We start from the raw sequence: 22737 nt of genomic DNA, 5'->3' as shown, positions 1-22737 counted from the left end.
TACATATCTGATTTGGTGAAAGCTGGTCCAGTCATTGAAGCTTGGTAACCGGGTAGGTAACTAGAACCAAACAAGTGAGGAGGTGAGGGTCCTGCTCTCACAGGTCCTACTAACTCACTTAACTATCAGTATCACTTTTTCCTTCTGCAAAAGGTATAAATATAGAGTTGGTTATAAGGTGGGATTACGATAAAAGAATTTAAGTTTGTATGTGTTGGAAAAAAACGCAATTTCTGTAAATGTGTAACTTCTATTATTCTTCCACCCCAGAAATGACAGCTGCTCAGTCATATATGTGAGCAGGGGAAGGATGACTCTTACAGCCTGGATTGTGTGATGCTGGAACTGGAAGAACCCCCCTGTGCCAGACCTTGGCTTTCTTGAAGTTTGTTTTAAGAAATTTGGAAGAACCTAGGTTTCCTGCATATGACAGAAGACCAAGTCACAATAATATTAAAAAATATTCTACTGGCCACGTTCCAATCCCTTTTGTTTAAAGAGAGATGAGGATAATCACATATACTGACAATTAATACTAACCTAGACTGGATGTTCTGTTATACAACTCACCAGCATCTTATAAAAGCGCCCCAGCGCCATTATTAGAGAGAGTTATCTCTTTAATCTCTCAAGGAATGTTAATCCATTTCTCTTTACTGCGACTGACAACAACAAAAAATTGTTTTTTCTTTGTCTTCCAAAGATGTAGGGTACTACTACTTTTACTTTGCATTTTTAAAGCACCATGAACACACACACACACAGTGTGCATATGTAAAGAGGCTCAAACTAGCGGTATCTTTTCCTGAGAGAGTGAAGGGCTGAACTTAGTATCTATTTATATCTACCCATTTCTCATTCTACCTTTTGGCGAGAGAGAGAGTACGAGGAAGGAAGGAAGGAAGGGAGAAACTGATCTTCTGCCCTTAGTCTACTTTGAAAATGCATAATTTCAGTATATTATTATTATTTAATCTTATTAATATTTGAAAATTAGCTCTTATTATTAGGTGTCATTTATATATCATACAAACATGGTTAGTCGTCATCCCCCACAAATTTGTTTGAAAAATCTTACGCAGTCATTCTCTCTCTCTCTCTCTCTCTCTCTCTCTCTCTCTCTCTCTCTCTCTCGTTGGAGAGTAAAAAAAATATTATGCACCCTCTTTATAGTGTATGCCAAGCCCGTGAGGTACAAGCTTTGTGACTGGTTAAAATCCCACCCTTCCTGACAATAGCATGTCGTCAAGGAGGGCGTGAAGGGGAAGAGGGGGTTGTTACAAGTTGTTATTGGCTACTGTCAGTCCTGCCAGCCAATAGCGTATCGTCACGGAGAGAAGGGGTTGCTACGAGCTCTGTTATTGGCTACTTCCAATCCCCTGAGCCGGTATCATCATAACCCTATGTCAAAGCAATAAAAAAAATTGTCACACAAGCAATGATGGGATTTTGGTATATTTTTATGTTTATATACAGTAACCGATATTTCTTTGAAGGATATATGCAGTACAGAGAGAGATATGGGCAGTTGGCCTTACTTAAATATCAAAAGTGAAATTATTCGTGAATTATTCGAGGAGAGAGAGAGAGAGAGAGAGAGAGAGAGAGAGAGAGAGAGAGAGAGAGAGAGAGAGAGAGAGAGAGAGAGAGAGAGATATTGAATGAAGCGATTACATCGGTGAGCAGTTTTATGATTTCACAGGATTTTAATTTAACTTTTATCGATACTTTGCTGTGATTACCTTAATATTAATAATTTAAAATTAGTAAATAATTTTCATCATAAAATGTATTTAGTCATGAAAATAAAATAAAATCAGTAATTAGTGAATATTGCTCTGTGGAAAATCATGAATGTAAATTTTCTTCCGTCATATGCGTTGGACACCGAGTCACCCCAAATATTACCGTCGAGAATCATAAGAAAACTTTAATTTTAATCCTTTGGGTGTCTTGAAAACAACGAATCCTGCAATCCTTTGGGTGTCTTGAAAACAACAAATCCTGCATTTATATTGAGTTTCTCATAATAAAAACTCTCCAAATACTGATCATTCTGCTGTTTTAGATTCATAATTCTTCCGATCGTCGTCGGACTGGCGTTGTCTGAAATACCGTCAAAATTCATAAAAAACCTTACTTTTAATTCTTTGGGTGACTTGAAAACAATTTATCCTGCATTTACATTGAGTTTTTCAACAGAAAACCATCCAAAATTGACCACTCTGGAGCCATATTTCTTCCGTCAGACCGGCGTTGTCAGCGTTGTAAGCCTGGAACATGCGGTGCAACCCAGGAAATAGTTTTTTTATGAATATATTTGAAAAGCGTCGTAAACTCGGAACATCGTAAGCCAAGCCCATCATAAACTGGAGACTGTCTCAGGCAGTCCCTGGTTAACAGCGATCTGGTTTTATGGCGCTTGTCTAGCTATGAAAACCAACAATTTTCGGCAGTGAAAATCGCTGATTTCCGCTTATCAGCATCGATAATTGGGTATTGGCACCAATACATACCTAACAGAGGCGGCGATAACCGAACGCCGATAAGCCCGAAAATCGCCGAAAAGCTCTGAAAATCACAGATTTTCAGTTAGCATCACACCCTCAGAAACGGAACCCCGCCGATAACCGGGGACTGCCTGTATATACATACAGTACATACATATATATATGTGTGTATATATATATATATATATATATATATATATATATATATATATATATATATATATATATATATATATATATATATATATATATATATATATATATATATATATATAATAATTTTTTTCACATAAAGAAAATTCGTCACTTCAGCCCGTTACTAGAAATCAAATTTAATGGCAGCTGGAGGAGACTCTACTAAGGGGGGTGAACTTAAGTAGGCCTACCCCATATCGTCTGATTTTGGGAGACCATACAGGCCTCTTAGCCCTAGAATTGCATGATTTTTGGGTGGGGAGGACGCCATTAGGGACAGTAGGGCTAGCTAGCAACATAATTGGGCTGCTATGCTGACCCTAGTAGCCTTAGCCATATGACCTATTTCCATTCGACCTTTCTGCTAGCTGAAATTGCGTTTTGAGATCGACCGATGTCTTCATGGGCCCACGCTCGAACCCGAATGGAAGATGCATCGCGCCCTGCCTGGACACACACTTGTCCAGCAGGACCGTAGCCTCACATAGTTAGTGCGGTCCTGTTGCTGTCCACACTGGCAAGGTTTCGGGACTTCTGCGGCCGAAATTCACCTTTTGCAAGTGAGCTCCATGCACAGATACAATAAGGTACATCTGAAGTAGCAACTGACTGCCAGGTATCTTTTTCTTCTTGTGAATTTCACTCCATTTTCAGTATTTTCTAACTTTTCATTTTCCTAAAACAAAGCCCCTTTGCTTCCCACAGCCTAGCACGCCTTGTCCGAAGCTCAAATTAAATTAGTTCAGTGATAATAATTACAGCATTCGCACCATAGTGTTACCAAGTGCTAATCCAATCTAACTGATAAATTCCTCCATCGTGCATAAGTAATTTCTTCTGAGAAAGTCATTTGATTTGAATGCTAACCTGGAGTTCTCTTCCAGAATCCTGTTATCTGGCTCTTCGAGTGGTCTGCCCCTGCCCTTGTAAACCAAATAGCCTTGGACATTTAACTGCCATCTTGTCACGTGCAAGAGTCTTCTGATTCAGTAGTTCAGCGGCCCTGAACACAGTTCCCCCTTTGCAAATCCCGTTGCGCTAACTACTAAAAATCATTCAACCAGTCTCACCGCATATATTTTCTAGGCCATCTTCTATCCTAGTCGAAGGTAGCATAGTCGGAAGGCATCTGGCATCTATCTTTCTTTTGGGAATAGTTGAATACACATATTCTAGGGGTTCTTGATGCAAAAACATCTTAGGGTTTTTCTTTATTATACCTTTTATAAAATATAAATGTTCCACCTGGGTTAACTGCTGCTTCTTGAGAAGTCAACCGGACTCTAGACTGATATACGCTTAGTCCAAACTTGGACTTGAAAAAAATACTAGGTTCCAGAGAGAGCTTGTAAAAGTCAAGTTCAGCTACTGTGACTGCTCTTCCTCTCACTGTAATTGCAACTCTTTGTCTGTCTCTACTCCTTATATGGTGTTTGCTTCTGGTGTCAACCCTTGACATCATGTTCGAGATGTGTAAGCTAAGACCTTATTTATCCTCTCTCATTTGCTTCATTATTCACTGTTCATTTCACCAATTTCTTTGTTCGCAGTCTTCTTTATTCATCATTTTCTTTATTCACTTTCCCACATCTGAGTAGCAAAGGGTATTGGTAGCTTATTACCTTTGCCTTATCCTCCAAAATGATGACTTTGCTTTTTGTCTTTCACATTTGATCAACAATAACACTTCCCCTCTCTCTCTCTGAGTCACCTTCTACAAGTTCATGTCTCTTTATGCTTTTTGCATGCATATTTTTTATGAAGTCTTGTGAATACTGTACTCTCTCTCTCTGTAACAAATATTTTTAATCAATATTTTATTGTCAATGTGAACATGATATCTGAGATGAAAAATTATAAAGTGGTAAAATATTCTCGTGTACTGTTATGGTATATGTAAAGTTAAGTATATCTTAGTTTAACCAGACCACTGAGCTGATTAACAGCTCTCCTAGGGCTGGCACGAAGGACGAGACTTATTTTACGTGGCTAAGAACCAATTTGTTACCTAGCAACGGGACCTACAGCTTTTTGTGGAATCCGAACCACATTATACCGAAAAATGAATTTCTATCACCAGAAATAAATTCCTCTAATTCTTCATTGGCCAGCCGGGACTTGAACTCGGGCCTAGCAGAGTGCTAGTCGAGAACTCTACCGACTTGTCCAACGAGGAACTTTATGGTATGTGTAATAACCATATTGAGTCAACTTAAAAAAACAAATAGAGCTAAACGGTGTGATATGAGGTGGAATGAAAATTCACTAATTCCAATACAGTAGAAAATGATTAATTGCTTTTCAGTGGTGTTCTAAAAATGAATCTGCTTTTGGCACCATCACTGAGAAATGACACAGCATATACTTAAGTTGTTAAACACAAGTGTTTTACACACACACACACACTCCATGATAAGGCAAAATGAGAAATCAGTGGTTATAATAAAACACAGGAAGAATGATAACTTTTAAACAGTGTTCTTAAAAATAACACACTGAAAGAGCCCAGTCTATAGTGCAATATTACTTATGTAATACTTGGCGTAACTCAGGATAAGGAAACACTGAAAATGGCAAATTTATCAAATCATAAGTGAAACAAATTAAATATGTGGAAATAACTAATAAAACCATGGTAAGCTGAGAGTAAACACAGGTAGGCTACTTGCCTACAAAACTGTCTCGTTTACAAGAAGAGAGAGAAAAAGAAGGGGGTTGCTTTTGTTTTAAAAAGTGTATTTATACAACACGATTTTGTTACAAACACGGGAAAACAAGGTAGATAATTGCCTTTTGCATCCAACACTTTCTACATGTCACCAGAGGGTTTACTAGTAACTCCAGTGGCAGTAACTCAGTCCCTTTGAGTGGGAAATTTGTATAAACAAGCTATATCCGTTCATCCGCCCCCGTGTTTTTATTTCTTTTAATATTTTAAATAAGTACCCATATTCATTTATTATTAATAAAAATGCACTGTATTTATTTTTATACATTTGCTAGTAAAATGAGAGGTTTCAAATCGATAAAAAGTAATATTAGATATATTATTAAGTAAACAACAAATTAACATGCACAGCTTTAGAAGGTTTCAGACAACATTCAGCAAACTATACATATTAAGTTGTTCAGTAGTAAATATTTGTATCGTCTATTTCCAGCATCAGTACAGAAAATTGCAATAATTCAAAAACAAAAATATATAAAAAAAACCAGCATGGAAAACATTATTAAAAAGTTATGGCCACCTGGGACAATTTGAAAATGTTTCTTACCTGATGCACAACTTGACGGAATTCATCTTCTTCTATGTTGCATATTAGTCTTAGCAAGAGGTCCATGATGGCGGACGTTCCAACGTGCCTCACTGCCAGATCTACGAAATCTCCTTTTGATTTAAGAAAGTCCAAAACCTGGAAGCAAGTGAACTGATAGGAATACCAGTTCTACAGAGAAGAGAAGAGAAGATACATTTTATAAGAATGTGTCGAGACGCAGAGTAAGAGCAGCAGCAGCTTACCAAGTGGGGGCCTTCCTCCTTCACACCCACAGTTCCAGCAACATCTAGCCTCGCATGGAATTACGAGACAAACGCTCACACACTTTCCGTATGTGTGTGAACACGCGCTCGTGTATACTTAGCCAAAACGACAGAATGATGGCACATAAAATCTTCCATTCAATAAGATCAAATAAAAAATGTAACAGCAACTCGGTCAATTTAACATAAATCATGCTACAGTAAATCTTTTAAACTTAACGAAGGTAAGATTAAACATGCTCTAGAAAACTTAGCTTTTGTGATAGCACATCAACAAGTCAATAACAATAATATAATAATTCACATTAATCTCAGTGACAATCAGAAGTTTCGTCTAATTACGTTGTACTACACCTCAACAGGAGCAGTATATCATATCAAAAGAAATATATGACTGCATATAGTTGTCTCTTGTCATCGATACTGCATAATATATATTTACAGGCTGAGGGCATCATGTCTGAAGAATTTTACATGAAAGGTGTACGCTATCCACGGTTAAAATAGAAAATTTACCCCATCAACAACATTTATTTATAAAACAGGCTTCCCAGTATTCTAAAATCAAAAGCAACAAAATTCCAGCATTGGTTATCTTTTTCCAGTGTGCAGAATAATTTAATATTTACTGGCTGAAGGCATCGAACAGAAATATGGTCGTACCAAGTTCTTTATGAATAAAAGTAACAAAGTACATTCATCAAAATAAACTAATACTGTAGTCATAAATAGAAAATGCACAAGGCAATGACTTATTTAGGAGCAGATCATAACCAAAAATAATTGAAGATGTTAGTGAAGTTTCCATTTTTTATTTTCTCAGTTTGAAGATCCTTTTTATCTTTCATCACATCTGATTCTTAAAAGTCTCGCTTTATGTAAAACGGTTTCATTACTTGGCTGTGTTATACGAAGGTGTGAAGTGAGGAGGGAAGGGATTGGGATGGGTGTGTGTGTGTGAGTTGGAGGGCGGTAGGCTGACCTGCATTCCCAGCGGTCATCTAGCACTCTGTACTCCTGGTCAGTCCCTATCTAGTAACCTGTCTGACTTTGAACTTGGATACAAGTGAATAACAGGTTTAGGTCAATATTTGTTCTATTAAATATCATCTCAGAGAATTTTCACCAGTATCTACATGGTGTGTCCTGTTGGAAGGTTTCAAAATATGTAAATTTACAATTTACTGAAATAAGATACTAAATTACAAAGCACAGCATGGCCTTACCATATCCTCAACAAGACTTAAAAAGTGCACTTTGTCAAGCTAAGCAGCATTCTATTTCCAGTCTACCCTTAATATGCCAGCCTAAGAGACAGTTATGGTACATTACAAATGCCACTCTTGTCACTGCTCATAAAGACAATTACAGTAGTTCAATGTAATTTACATAACACTTATCCTCTGAGACATTCAACTGAGGAACTTGCTCAAAAACATATAGTATTGTACTTGTTATCTCTTGAGGCTAGCAAGAATTTTAGTTGAAAGCTGTTCAATACAAGTTGAAAAGAACAGTTTCAACATAGATGCAAAATGAAATTAAGATTTTGAAGGCCAAATGACTACAAGAACTTTTAAAACTAATACTACTTAACTGAAAACCTTCTGAGAAGATACAGAGCTACACAAATATTGACCTCATCTTACTAAAATTTGTGTGCAGCAAGACAACATAACCAATTCAACCTCAAATGTATGTTCCCACTGGGTGAAAAAATATAAATAAAAAAATAAGGAATATAAATATGAAAAATAATTGATCAACAGCACCGAAACAATAAAGTTCTAGATTTGAGACAAATGCACAATCATCAAATTTTATACATCTTGAAGCTGGCATGGTCTCACATATATAAAAAAAGACCACATTCAAGAAGGCTTTCATTAAGACTTATATAGTTAGTCAATGACACATCAAACGGAATAATATATCTAATGAAAATGTAAATGAAATTCTATTGAAACCAAGGACATTACCTCAAGTAATGTGCTCCTTAATACAAAACCTACCAAAGTAATTAAATAAAGTCAGCAACACAGAGAGGGGGCTTCCAAAATTATTTCAAAGAATATAAAATTCTGAATTATTTAAATGACTGATAATCATACATTTGCAATGGTATTTCAGTGCTGGTGTGATCAATAATGCTGAATGAAAAAAGATACAAAAGGAAAAAGAAACCATGAAAACTAGATGATATTGCCTTCTCCAGTAGCTGGGAAGTGGCATTACATATGATTACTGAAAGATCCCAATGCTAGAGACATAAAATGAGGATTGGGAACTGACCATTTACTAGAGGGGGGAGAGAAATTCGGGAGACCAAGGAGTAGGAGATGTCTACTACCTACTTCCACAGAGCCCAAAAGACATAATAGCCCAGTCAATCATAGTTAATTATAGATGTGAAAAGACGACTTTGATGTCGGCAGTGAACTGGATTTTACTTCTATTACAGAGACAGAAAAAATCGAAATATTGAAAAAAAAAAAAAAAAAAAAAAAAAAAAAAAAGAAATAGTACATGATGAAAGCTGCATTACAACAGAAAAATGGAAGAAGCAAGTGACTTCAATTAATACATTCAACAATTAACCATGCTTAACTGTACGCCACAATACAGAGAAAATTTATATAAGAACTCAATACTTTAATGAAAATAAATGATTATGCCAAGAGGTTTACAAAAGGCATACCCAATGTTCTAGGCTACAATTTTATTAACACTACTGCAACAAGAGATAATGAAATAAAGACTAAAACAATAACATTCCTTTACACTATCTTGGGCCTACTGCCATTTCCCTACGTATGGTATTCTTTCTGTTCTGGACACCAATTTTTTTTCTCAAATTCTATTTTCCATATGCTCCTGTATATGATACAAAACAAAGACATTTGAAATGTTTAATTAGTCCTTTATATGATGAAAAGTCAATTTTCAATGTTTTTTGTCATCAAAATCAGGCAAAACCACTGACTCTGTGCCAATCTTAATATTTTGACAACTCTAAATGTCAATTTGCAATTTAAGAAGCACTGCCCTAAATTCCATACAGAGCAAAATTAAGAAATCTATGCCACACATCCCATAAGAAACAAGTGTTAACAGTAGTGATAAAATAAAGATTTGATAAAAAATCAGTAAGGAATTTATATTACAAAGACCATCTGTTCAGTCTCTGAGGAAGACCTTTACATAGATTTTACAAACTTTTGGTAAACCTTGCTGGGGATTCAAAGGAGCACTCAAGTAATAAAAATTTTCTCTGAAAACAAACCTATCAGTAACTATTGCAGAACTGAGAAAAGTTCTTTTAAAGAACCAAAGTTCTTATAAGCCGAATGACGGTAATATTTCCTGAAACCGACTCCTGTATAGTTGTACATTTCAGTTACCTATTAACCTTAAAATGAGGCTAAAACACCACTTTTTATTACATACATAGTTTCTACAGTTAGGTTTCAAGATGAAGAGATGAAAAAGGGAGAAAATGCACAGAAGAGAAAAATAGACAAAAAGTTCAAGGGGCTTCATACCATAATCTAAATGGAATACTCATGTTACTATATGAGGTTTTATTCAAGGGTACAAACCATCAGGGACATCACAGATAAAGGGAATTAGCTACACAGTCTTATTATACATATATACCACATTATGATGACCTACACATTCACTTAACCACTGTAAAATCTCTATATAATAATATGCAAGTTAGACCATATTATTTTTGTCATTGTTCAGCTCAGACTACCCTTTTTCACCGCATCTCCACTAATGTACAGAATGATGGTACCTTTGTCCGAGCTTTGGAAAGGTAAATATCCCTACGATTACAAACTGCTAATTCCACCCTCTCTTATTTTACTCGATTATGACACAACGGCTTACTAGTTCTAATATACACAACTTAACTTATTAAACTTTTTAAATCATCAGAAAATCTTAAACTTAGCACAATACTTCAATGCATTAAAATTCAAATGCTTCATTACCTACGTGGCAATCAAGCATGCTCTACATATATGTAATCAATTATCCTCTGTTTCAATCCACACAAATTACCATGGATATTACAGAACACACATACTCATTACTCAAAAGAAGAAATTACTCAAAAAAAATTTTTCCCTCTATTGTCTTATAACTATTTGTTTCCCCTAACCCACTCATTCCTTCCATACTGACCCTTGGTTTGACTGCTACTAAACTTGGGCATCCAATCAAGAGAGCAGGGACACCAGTCATTTACAGCTTCTACTGCTGATCATGCCACCATTATAATACTTGGCTTTCTCTATTCCTATTTGGAACACTACTCTTGTATACGTGGCAATTTGCCTGATCGCTATCCACACATTAGCTATCCCTTAAAACATTTCCCTAAAAAGTAAAGTTTTATCTCCATCATTTCTACTAAAACTATTTCAGCCAGTATTCCAACCAAATTAGAGGAGAATCCCTCATACTGAGAGTGTTATAACACTCATAAGACCCAATTCCCTCATTGTTCTGATAGAAATCTGTTATTATAAAACTGCACAGTTCAAAGACTATTTCTTCCCTCTATCTTTTACTGGCTACCCCACTAGCCTTCACATGAAAAAAATGAAATAATAACTGTACCCTTGTGCGTTCCTACATCCAATACTAAATCATTCTCTACGAATACAAATTCCAGTCCCATCCAAAATTTACAAGTGTTTGGCGCTTAAATGGGGGTATCAATGTACTCTATAAACAACAGGTAAAATGGTCATAGTTTGTACAAATTAAGGTATGGATAAGCTAGTTATTCTTCTTGTGGCCATTCTCTTAACATATAATTCACTTGTTAATGTCATATGTAATCACAGTTTTGGCTTATGAAAGTTTGGTCTGATGACCTGGTACTCGAACTTTTGGTTATTCAGTACTAAAATGTAATCATACTGCCTTAGCTAATGTACAACTCCTTAAATTCAATAAGTTCCAGAATTGATCAATGTTATACTAGTTGCTATAATCTCCAAAACACATACCCACAACATACAAATAGTCTACAATACACTAGTAGTATGCTAGCACTTTTCTAATACAGGGTAGATTAGATCTTCAACAGCCCTATCTCCCTACCAGCCCTTTAGTTACTCAGTTTGTATATAACTGAAGATAGAAGAGGGAACAAAGACTTGTAAAGGAGAAACAGAAAAAAGGTCCATGAAAGAGGATCAAGTGTGTCTCTGTAGGAACGAACTCACCTGCTCAGAACGACGCTGCACCAGCATGCCCAGCACCTTGGAGAAAAATGATGCTAGAAGAGGGTTCAAAGGCTTTGTGTTTTCTAAAAACCTGACAAGTGCAAAAACAATGTATTAGCTAAATAAATCACAAGGGCTTCCATCATAAAAATATATGCACATACAAGAAATCAAATATAAAAGATAAAATATTAAACTTTTTACTTCTAAAAGCTCCCTGGTCAATGGTAGCATAATGAATATGCATATCACAACTTCCTAGACCCACTTTGGTAGTAAAAATGACATAAACAGAACCAGAACCCTGAAATTCAAAATCTTGTAAATGCTCCTAGTACATCTACAACTGCAATGATATGCGCACTGCCACTGAAACCAGAAACTATTCTCTGAACATGGTAACTTAAATAAGCCTTGTAGACACTCCCATACATAAAATGGCAAAAAAAATTTTATAATGTCCATGATAAATAAAAACATTTTCAAAATATGCTTTCACAATATTTATATATTTAGTTCTTCCAAGGGCAGCCATTTAAAATTCACAGTGAGAAATATTGGCAATCACTCATGTGGGCAATGCCACTGTTAGAAAGTGATTGTAAATCCCCCTCAACCTTAAACAATCCCCTCAGCAAAACCTCTGAGTTAATTATGGGATAGGGTGGATGAGCAATATAAAAAAAATGGTTCCAATCAACAAAAAATATAATTTGATAGGATCAAAAAAGAAAAGAATCTACATTTGTTTCATCATGAACTTTTTGCTAAAAATTAGCTCACATATAGTGGCCTTCAAATATCCCAGAACAAAGAGAAGACATTCCAGCTGTTACCAGGCATATACATTAGTGTGCAGTCTGCAGGCTGCTGGATTCAGTTTGAGCAAAAATTGAGAGGCTGTGGTTCAGGTTCCTTGCATACTAGTCACGACCAGCATACTCCATCATTACAAAGTTTGGAAATTTCAGTTCCAAAAGATTAATAAGCCATTCATGTTTGCCTGCAATCGGGTTCCCAATGCATACCACCCTAGGTGGTGAGCCTTCTCATTTCTTGATGTATATGAATAAAAATAATTAAAAAAACTTCTGAGCCAAGGATATAGAAGAATGCCTTCTCCAAGTGATCTCAACTTGCCACCAAGAGAACCTCCGCCTCCAGTAATGGCTGAATAGAATCGGCTTCTCCAGGGGTAAAAGATGCCCTATATAGGACTGATAGCTTGGCTTGAGGGCTTGCTTGGTGCTACAACTTTGATAACTGAAAGCAGGCCTATGATTGTGTCTGCTAAAGGACAAAGCAGCAGAGCCAAAATGTTGAACTCTAATTTAAGTACATAGCCTCTGTGCTACCAAGTCTGACTATTTCCAGTTGGAGGAAGTGAAGGCACAGGTATACATAAGAGAGATAAAAAATATGATCCAGGTTCTCTCTCTATGCTGCTGCTGCTCCCATTGTTTTATCCTAAAAAGAAGTGTGCTGCAAGTATTTGATCAGTAGGCTGAAGGTGATTACTAGGCCACTTCATTCCTCAGTTGACCGCTGCTCCACTCCATCAATGATTCTTCCGGATTCTTCAGGGCCCCAACTCATAAAATCATCTAAATGTGTCATGCAAGATTGCCAGATATTTCCTTAATCACAGCTTACCCCCCAGAATTTTAACAATTCAGGGGACCAGCTCTATTAATATAGGAAAAATCTCACGTGCAGGACAGCCTCACTTTCTCAGATAACTGATGTCCCCTCTCAGCCATGCAGACAACTGATATTTAATCAACACCAAGCGCAAGGGTGGTATGATATGACCCTCTAAGGAAGATAAGAGTCTTTTTCTACTTGAGCCTGCTCCATGATAAGGAGGAAGTGTGGCCAATTTGGTGGTGTGAGAAGATATAATACTCCAATCAGCCTTCCACCCAAAAGGGATCTAATAAAACTAAAGGAATGCCTTGTTCAATGACAATGGACAGAAAAACATGGCAAAAATGTTCATCATGTAGGCATCAGGAGGCAACAGTACAGCTGGTGATGGGATGAATAAGCTGAAATCCTCTAATGATATTCCTTATGTAACTGGGAACATGTTACACCTACATAAAGCAATTTTAGATGTAGCAGCAGAAATCTTTTTACAGCTGGGAAAACAAAGGTCTTCAGAAAAGCCAATGGATGACCATAACTATGCTTTCAATCTATTGTTCAACATCAATCAAGAAATCCTTGTCCATAGTGGTCAGCAGAGGTCATGTCTCTTACTGCTGATGACCATCAAAAAGCTTTCTGGTCAAAAACTGTATCAAAACCTCCTCTATATGAACAAAGTGGATGCCACCATAGAAAGTCTCAAAAGCTTATTCCGTGACCTAAGAGAAAAGTGCTTCGTCCTGCACTGCACAGCAGCCTTTACATTGCTCTCATCCTATCGCAAGAGCATCTGAAGCAAACAGTGGAAAGTCCTAAGTCCAAGGATTCACCAGCAAACCTGCAAAAAGTCATTGGAAAATGAGCATCAACAACAGCTGGAGGGACTGGCCACAACCATATCTGGAATAAGAAATAAAGCAGACATAGCAAGTGTAGAGACAGAACACATCACTGAACTGCCAAAAACATCACCAACAGTCCTGCTGGACACGCTGTGAGTTGAAGGCTTGTTGTCCCAGGAAGGCTGCCTCAAGTTCCAAACAGCTGATGTAACAACCTCTCTCTTTTCATGACCAGGTGCCTGCTGCTGGTGGTGTATGACTTTGATATGCGCTCCTCACTATAGAAATGAGGTGATAAAAAGCAAGAAGCAAGTCCATGGGTGGTATGATATGACCCTCTCAGGAAAATTAAGAGTCCTTTTCTACTTGAGCCTGCTCAAAGAAGATGAAGTATGGCCAATTTGGTGGTGTGAGAAGATACAATGCTCCAGTCGGCCTTCCTACCAAAAGGGATCTAATAAAACTAAAGGAATGCCTTGTTCAATGACAATGGACAGGAAAACATGACAAAAATGTTCATCATGTAAGCACCAGGAGGCAACAGTACAACTGGTGAAGGAATGAATAAGTTGAAGTCCTCTAAATGTTATTCCTCATGTAACTGGAAACATGCTATACTGTGCTTGCTTCAGAAAAGCCAATGGATGACCATAACTGTGCTTTCAGTCTATTGTTCAATATCAATCATGAAGTCCTTGGTCATAGTGGCCAGCAGAGGTCATGTCTCTTACTGCTGATGACTGTCAAAAAGCTCTCTGGTCAAAAACTGTATCAAAACCTCCTCTATATGAACAATGTGGATGCCATCATAGCAAGTCTCAAAAGCCTATTCCGTGACCTATGAGGAAAGTGCTTCCTCCTGCACTGCACAGCACCCTTTACACCGCTCTCATCCTATCAAAAGAGCACCTGAAGCAAACAGTGGAAAGTTCTAAGTCCAAGGATTCAACAGCAAACCTGCAAAAAGTTAAATTGGAAAATGAACATCAACAACAGCTGGAGGGACTGGCCACAACCACATCTGGAATAAGAAATAGAGCAGACATAGCAAATGCAGACACAGATAACAATCACCAAACTGCCAAAAATACCACCAACAGTCCTGCTGGACACACTGTGGGTTGAAGGCCTCTTGTAACTGGAGGGCTGCCTCAGGTTCCAAACAGTTGATGTAACAACCTCTCTCTTTTCATGACCAGATGCCTGCTGCTGCTGGTGTATGACTTTGATATGAACTTACTAAAGAAATGAGGTGATAAAAAGCAAGAAGCATTTCTATAAATGACAATGAGAGGGACTCCCACCAACAAATTTTAATGATCCTTCCATCAATGAAGAAATTCCAATCATCCATTTATAAGCCTGACAACCAGACTGTGTTGAGCTAAACCCGCAAAGATTGACTGTAAAACAGACTGCAAGGAAGCAATTTCTCCCGTGGGACTAGATGACCAATCAAGTTTTACTGTAATTTTGCAGAATGTCCAGATGTCTACAGGCACTCTGACACTGATTAGAGCCTTTGAATCCTTTCAATGAGGTAACGACAAAAGATGCAGCCAGAGTTTTGGGACTGAGCTTTGGAGCCTGAGATGGACTGTGGATCCAAGGTAAACTATTATTATTATTAGTTTAACTAGACCAGTGAGTTGACTTTCAGCCGTCATAGAGGCCTGAAGGATTTGGATAAAATACCTGGTCTAGGCCAAATGCCAAGTTCTAGGACCTAATACCTGTGGTTCATTCGGTGTGGTGATAAATAAATGAAAATTAAACTAAACATTGCACAAAGGCACACGCTTCCACACTGGAACATATACATTTACCCACATTTCCATACATACATAAAAAATAAAATTAAATTAAAAAATAAATAAAAAACCAAATAAAATGTGGCATAAGTTAAGTAACATTTTAAAACTTTGTTTTTAAAATTCATTAAATGACCTAAGGGCTTTCATATTTTCATCAATTTACTTATATTTATATTTTATCAACTAAATTACAGCTTCTCATGAACATCAAAATCGGAACAACTGAAATTATAAAAGATTCTGACAAAATTTCCTACATTGATTTATTTCCAAAACTTGACTTTCATGTCTGACGGTTATTATCACCTTGCACTCTGAGCACTCAGGAGCCAGGTCACTTGGGCTGCTCATTAAGTGTCCATGAGTCAGACGAGTATGGTCTATTTGGAGACGTGTCAGAATTACTTGTCATGTCTCTCTCTTTGGTACGATGAATTCCATTTTCTAACATCAGGTTTTATTAGTTTAAATACTATTATTTTCAGGTTCTTCATTCCAAACATTTTGCCATTTATTTATAATACCTACTTTTATATGTGTTATACAGTCGTTAACAGGGATATTTACACTCGATCTTGTCATATGCACTGCTTCTTTGGCTGCTTTATCAGCCTCTTTATTTCCTTTGATCCCCATATGAGTAGGGATTCAACATACTTCAACATTTTTCCCATTATTACATAACTTATGGGGTAATAACTTAATCTGTTGTATAATATAATTTTTTGGTTTGTAACTCTGAATAGCTTCTATAGCACTTCTGGAGTCACAAAAAATCACATTATTATTGAACAAAGTTTTTAAAATTATTTTTATGGCTGAAGCAATTGCCTGCAACTCTGAAGTGAATACTGAAGCATTATTAGGTGGAGAGAGATTTCATACATTTCGTCTTGGGATACTGCAGCATATCCCACTCTGTGCTCTGATTAAGATCCACCTGTGTATAATGCGTAATGTGGACCTTTCCGGCTTATATGCTCTATTGTTTGTTGTCTACGGTGTTCTGGGTATATGAATAACTTTTTGATAAATATTTTAAATGTGTACAAATTCTCATTTTATTCACTGTCCACGGAGGAGATCATTTTACTATTAAAGGTAATTGTATATTTATATTCGGGCGACTCAAACAATCTTCTAGCTCTACTTGGGAAAGGAGGTGGATGATTGTTTATAAATACATCTCATAATCCAAATAATTTTTTGTTGGAGACACTTGTTTGAATTCTCAGAGCACTCTTTATGAGAGAGAGAGAGAGAGAGAGAGAGAGAGAGAGAGAGAGAGAGAGAGAGAGAGAGAGACAGAGGAGAGAGAGAGAGAGAGAGAGAGAGAGAGAGAGAGAGAGAGAGAGAGAGAGAGAGAGAGAGAGAGAGAGAGAGAGAGATGGTCTAAAAGCCCTGAACATATTCTAAGGCCTTTATTGTGATCTGGGTCTAACATTTTCAGTATTGTGTCTGATGCCGAGTCATATATTTTGCTTCCATAATCAATGATAGACAGTATTGTAGCTTTATACAGTACATTAAGGGTATGTCTATTGGCTCCCCAAGTAGTGTTCAATAGTTTTTTCATTAGATTTAATGCTCTTTTACATTTTGATATCATGCAAATTATGTGAGCTTTCTAATTCAAGTGAGTATCAAATACTAATCCTATATATTTTGCTGTTTGGCCAACTGGTATATTATGGTTTCTGATTTTTAAATCTATTTCTTCATTTTTTCCCACTTTATTTTTATACATGATTGCTTGAGTTTTATCTATGGAAAATTTAAAGCCTACAGATGAGGCCCATTCATCTATTTTTATTATGCTTTTATTAATCATGTGTTCAGCATGTTTTTTTCGAGATGCTGAATAATATATGGCAAAATCATCCATATATAGGCACTTTTAATTCAAATAGGTAGATTATTAATATCATTTACCGCAAAAGTGTGCCACTAAGGATACTTCCTTGTGGAACATTTTCAAGTGGAAATGTTCTGGACAAAACATCATCAATTCTCACCTGAAAACTACAATGTCAAAAATTTTTGGATAAACCTAGGTAAATGTCCACGGATGCTGTTTTTATATAAAGTTTTTAATACATCATACCTCCACATTGTATCATATGCCTTTTGCCCACGGATCCTGTTTTTATATAAAGTTTTTAAGACAGCATACCTCCACATTGTATCATATGCCTTTTGCCCATGGATGCTGTTTTTATATAGAGTTTTTAATACAGCACACCTCCACATTGTATCGTATGCCTTTTCAATGTCAAAAAATACGGCTATAGTAATATGTTCCTGTTCAAACCCTCTATGTATATGGTCTTCCAAGTTAGAGAGAGAGAATCTAAAGTTACATGTGACCCAAACTGAATGGGAGTCAAAATTTTATTTTCTCGAATGTGCCATGTTAGTCGAGCATTTACCATTTTCTTTAACAATCTGCATATGCAACTAGTTAAAGAAATTAGTCTGTAATTGTTTACACTACTGGGATCCTTTCTGTGTTTGGGGATAGGAATTATTACAGCTTTGTCACTCATCAGGAAATAAATTTCAAAGACATAAATGATTATAAAACTGTAATATGTATGACTTTGCCAAAGGTGCAAAGTGGCAGATCATCTCGAAACAAATATTGTCACCTCCAAGAGCAGATTTATTGCTGTTCAAGAGAGCATATTCCAACTCTTCCATATTAAATTTTCAATTATAATATGTATCTTCTATTGTTTTAAAATTTACTGTTATTAATTCTATATTATTTTTCTTTGTGCAGAAGTGTTCATCTAAATTTTTATCACTACTTACATCTGCCAAGTTTTCTCATATTACATTACTCATTTCTTTCGGATCAAGTATTCTTTTTCCATCTTTTAACATGGCATGTTGAGGTGGTTTAACATAGGTACCATTTATTTTCCTTAATTTTTCCTATGTTTTTTGTATGGGAGTATTATTAGAGAGACCTGATACATATTTCCTCCATGAAATGATTCTTTCTTGAATTATTTCCTTTTTAAATTTTGCAGAAATTTTGTTGTACAGAGGTTTTAATGTATCAATTTCTAATATAGTTAGTTTTTGTAAATATCCAAGTAATATCAGTATTGTTTTATTAATTTTGTTGACATTTAAATTATCTGGTCGTCTCCCAACTCGGTGTTTTTTATTTATTAATTCTCTTAGTTTATCAGACCAACATGGAAACTTGCATTTTTTGGATGTGGTTTTGATTTTGGTATTGCTTTATCAATGGCATTTTTAATGAAATCAACAAGAAATTTATCAGTTTCATTATGGTCTTTTAAATATTCAAATGGGATATTCCTAGCATGCAATCATATCACTCCCAATCTGCTTTATAAATGTTATAGTGAGGGACATGTTTTGTAGGATCATTTTGTAATAATGAAATTAATACTGTCAGTCCCCGGTTATCAGGGGGGGGGGGGTTCCCCCCACCCGATGGCGTGACGACAAGCAAAAATCAGTGACAACTGAAAATGGGCGCCGATAACTGTGGATCGGCGCCTCTGTTAGGTATGTATCGGCGTCAGCAAGCAGAAACTGGCACTGAAAATCGCCAATTTTCATTGCTACACAAGCCCCGTAAACCCGGATCACCGATAACTGGGGACTGCCTGTATTGGGAAATGATCACTAGTGTACAAATCATCAACTGTATTCATCTAATCTGTCTACTATACTTGAGGTACATGGAGTTAAGTCTACTGAGGAAAATGCTCCATGTGTTTTTTAATAAAATGTGCTGACTTCATCACCATTTATTCAACATGTTATTTGAATCCATGAATTCTTCTACTTTATTTCCTGCTCTATTTAAGTTTGTACAATTATAGTCCTATATGGGGTTGTGAGCATTTGTAATTTTTATTAGGATGATTGTATAAATTATAAATAACATAATTACTGTTTTTTATTTGGATTTTAATACCTGATATTTGCAAGTCAGCGATGTTTGCGGGTACTTTGTCATAAGCTACTTTAAACTAATCTGTTATTGTACATATATGGCTGTAGGTAAATTTCCTTCTTCCCCTCGTGATGTAGGTGCTAAGGTGTATTTACCTATTGTTGATACAGCTTTGTTGACATGTTGTATAGATAATATCATTGGTTCATATTCTTTTAGTAATCTTTGTATTTCTCCTATGTGTAATCTGGTCTGCAGATCATTTACATTCCATTGTATAATGTAGCTATTAAAAATATTAAGTTATTAAAGTCAAGTTTTACTTTCTTTTTTGTATTATCAACTTGGATTTTTTCAAATAACTTACAACATTCATTTGTTTTTCTTCATAATATATTAAGTGTTCAATGTACATGCAACCCTTTTCATGGGTGCTCAAATCAGTCATTTATTTTTGTCTATATTTCATAAAATTTCTTAAATCATCTTTTATGTTTTTGTTATTACTGCACAATTCAATGAAACAATCATTAAATCTGCACATGTCATATATATTTCTTGCTTCATTTGTTCTTGTTGTACCAATTATTGGTGATGGAGTAATCTCCTTGATATAATCGTTGTTACCTATGGTATGATTCGCTTCCACTTCTTCAGTGTTTTGGATATCTACATCCATAGGTTTTACTATTACAGTATTTTAGAAGATAAAGGTATTTTCTCACCTTGCTTTTGTTTTTGTTCTTTCTTCATATCCTCTATCTTTGGTTTAACCAAAGTTTCTCTAATAATAGTTGGTTTCTTCATTTTGGGTGGTGTTCTCTCCAAAGGTCTCTTTTTAGCTTTAATTTCCGGTCGATCATAACTTTCCTCTATTATTTCTGTAATAGTATCTTCTTGTGCTACTATTTGCATTAATATTTCAAATGAGTTTGATAAAATATTATCCATATCATTTGTATCTTCTTTATTCTTTACCATTTGAGTTTTTTTTTCCAATGCATTAATTTCCTCAAGATTTACTTTTCTCTGCTCCGTTAATTCTATCTGTATGTGTTTTATTTCATGAATGGTTCCTGTTACTGAAAAATATGTATGTTTCTTAGATGGATCTTGAATTCCTCTCACTTTCAATTATAAGTTAGCTCTCATACAGACATCCTAGTTCTTTCTTGTAATATTCTTAACTCTGTATAGTACATACATTCTTTGTACCTTGCATGATGGTCTTGCCCACAGTTTATACACTTTGGTTCCCTGCACTTCCATTGTGTGGCATGTCATATTTTGTAAATATTTTGCATGCCCATATTTACTACAATTTTGACACTGTAGCAGCTTTGGGACATATGGTCTTTTCTCTGGTTTGGCCTAAAATTTTTATTTTCTGAGGTATATACTGACCTTCAAATATTATTTTTGAAATTTTGGGTATCTCTTTTTACGTGAGTCTATTGTAATAGTATATTCTTTCCAACTGGCTCTTTATTATTCTCAAGAAGTACAATGGTACCCTGAATACTGTTCAGAGTATCATGTTATTTTTATATTTATGTTATCTATATTTTTTATTGATAAATAATCTTGAGACTGACTTTTTCTTGTGGCTTCTATAAGTCACATCTTTTCTTTTATCTGTCTAAATGACATTTCAGTCACAGAATGTCTGCTCAATAACTAACTTTCCAACTTGAGTGCTGATATTCTTTGGTCAGTTTCTAAGGTTAGAAACCTTGACCAACTTCCACTCCCAAAGGGGGAGTCAAAGTGGGTCAAGGTTGGGTCAAGATGACAGTTACTTTTTTGGGTTTAGTAAATGGCACTGTTTTAATACCACTTTGAATTTTGTAATTTGGGCTTTCTTTAGAACATTCCATATCTGTGCCAAAAGTCATAGGGAGGTTCGCTGTGTTTGCCATGCAATGAAAAATATAAATTTTGACCAGGATGAGGTACCTCTCACCAGGGAAGCCCAACTGGGGAGGAGCAACAATGTCACCAAAAGTGCTAACTTGTCCTGGGATCCCCACCTGTTTATACACCATACCCACAGTGCCTTAAGGGTCATCAGTCCGTTGAGATTGGACCCAGCACTGAGGGCATGGCTTGACATAAAACTTTCCCCTTGTTCGACCACATTGGGTACTCTAGTTTTACAAGTGGAATGGCAAGCCATCTAACTCCACCCTCCATCAACTTGAAAGAGCAGTGAATTCAGTAATTCAATACCATGTCAAGGTCGTCAACGAAGGAAGAAGAAGGGACGGGGAAAATTTATAGGAGGCAGAGTAAAAGTTACAGGTCCCAATGTTCAGTTGAATCCACAGCAGAGAGAGTAGGTGCAAAAGAGCATACCCTCCCTGCAGTGGATCCCTAAGGCCCACCCCCACCTCATCAAGGGGTTGGGATCAGGGGACTCTGGTAACACCAAACAAGTAATATCATGGAAAGTGAAGCAGGGACTTGTAATTGGAATACCACCCTTTTCCGTATAAAAATGACATTTTTATAATAAAATAAAGTTTTATATATACTTACAAAGTAATTACATAGCTATAGTTTCTATTACTGGCAACTAGAATTTTTGAAATTCGCGGTAGCGCTACTTTTCCTTTGGTTAAGTGACTAACCCCACCCACTTTCAGGGTAAGAGAGGAACTAGTCCAGCAAAGGGGCTCAAATATGTTATGCCTTCTTGTCCATGCGAGGGGGGAAGGGAGGGCTCTGATCATGTAATTGCTTGAGGCTAAGTATATATAAAATTTTATTTTATTATAAAAATGTCATTTTATATAAGCAACTTTCAGGTAATTATAGCTTGAATCCCACATTGAAGGAGGTGGGATGCATGGCTCTGTCTATTCAAACATATTATAAATTGTAATGAAATGAGAATAGAAAAAAATACTAACATTAAAAAAGGTTTGCTAGTTCCTTACCTGGTGAGAGAGCTGCTACAGGAGAATACTACCTCTGGTTAGCACTCATCTCAACCAGTG

The 22737-nt window shown here is 36.1% G+C and overlaps 1 protein-coding gene across 35 annotated transcripts in view; it reads right to left on the bottom strand.

Annotated features, from left to right (window-relative positions):
- The window catches only part of fmt (phosphatase 6 regulatory subunit 1-like protein fmt), a 253522-nt gene that overhangs the window by 193582 nt on the left and 37203 nt on the right, over positions 1-22737 (bottom strand). For 23 of the 35 annotated variants that reach the window (XM_067081658.1, XM_067081630.1, XM_067081689.1 and 20 more), the window contains exons 5-6: positions 11493-11583; positions 5981-6151 (exon numbers count right to left, since the gene is read on the bottom strand). In XM_067081658.1, the coding sequence (XP_066937759.1) occupies positions 5981-6151; positions 11493-11583 (262 nt within the window). The remainder of the gene's footprint in view (positions 1-5980; positions 6152-11492; positions 11584-22737) is intronic. The other 12 variants (XM_067081718.1, XM_067081757.1, XM_067081726.1 and 9 more) reach the window with 1 other exon arrangement.

Source organism: Macrobrachium rosenbergii, chromosome 3 (assembly GCF_040412425.1).
Source record: "Macrobrachium rosenbergii isolate ZJJX-2024 chromosome 3, ASM4041242v1, whole genome shotgun sequence".
NCBI lineage: Eukaryota > Metazoa > Arthropoda > Malacostraca > Decapoda > Palaemonidae > Macrobrachium > Macrobrachium rosenbergii.
The sequence above is the reverse complement of the archived record's forward strand: the minus strand, read 5'-3'. Positions and strand labels throughout refer to the sequence as shown.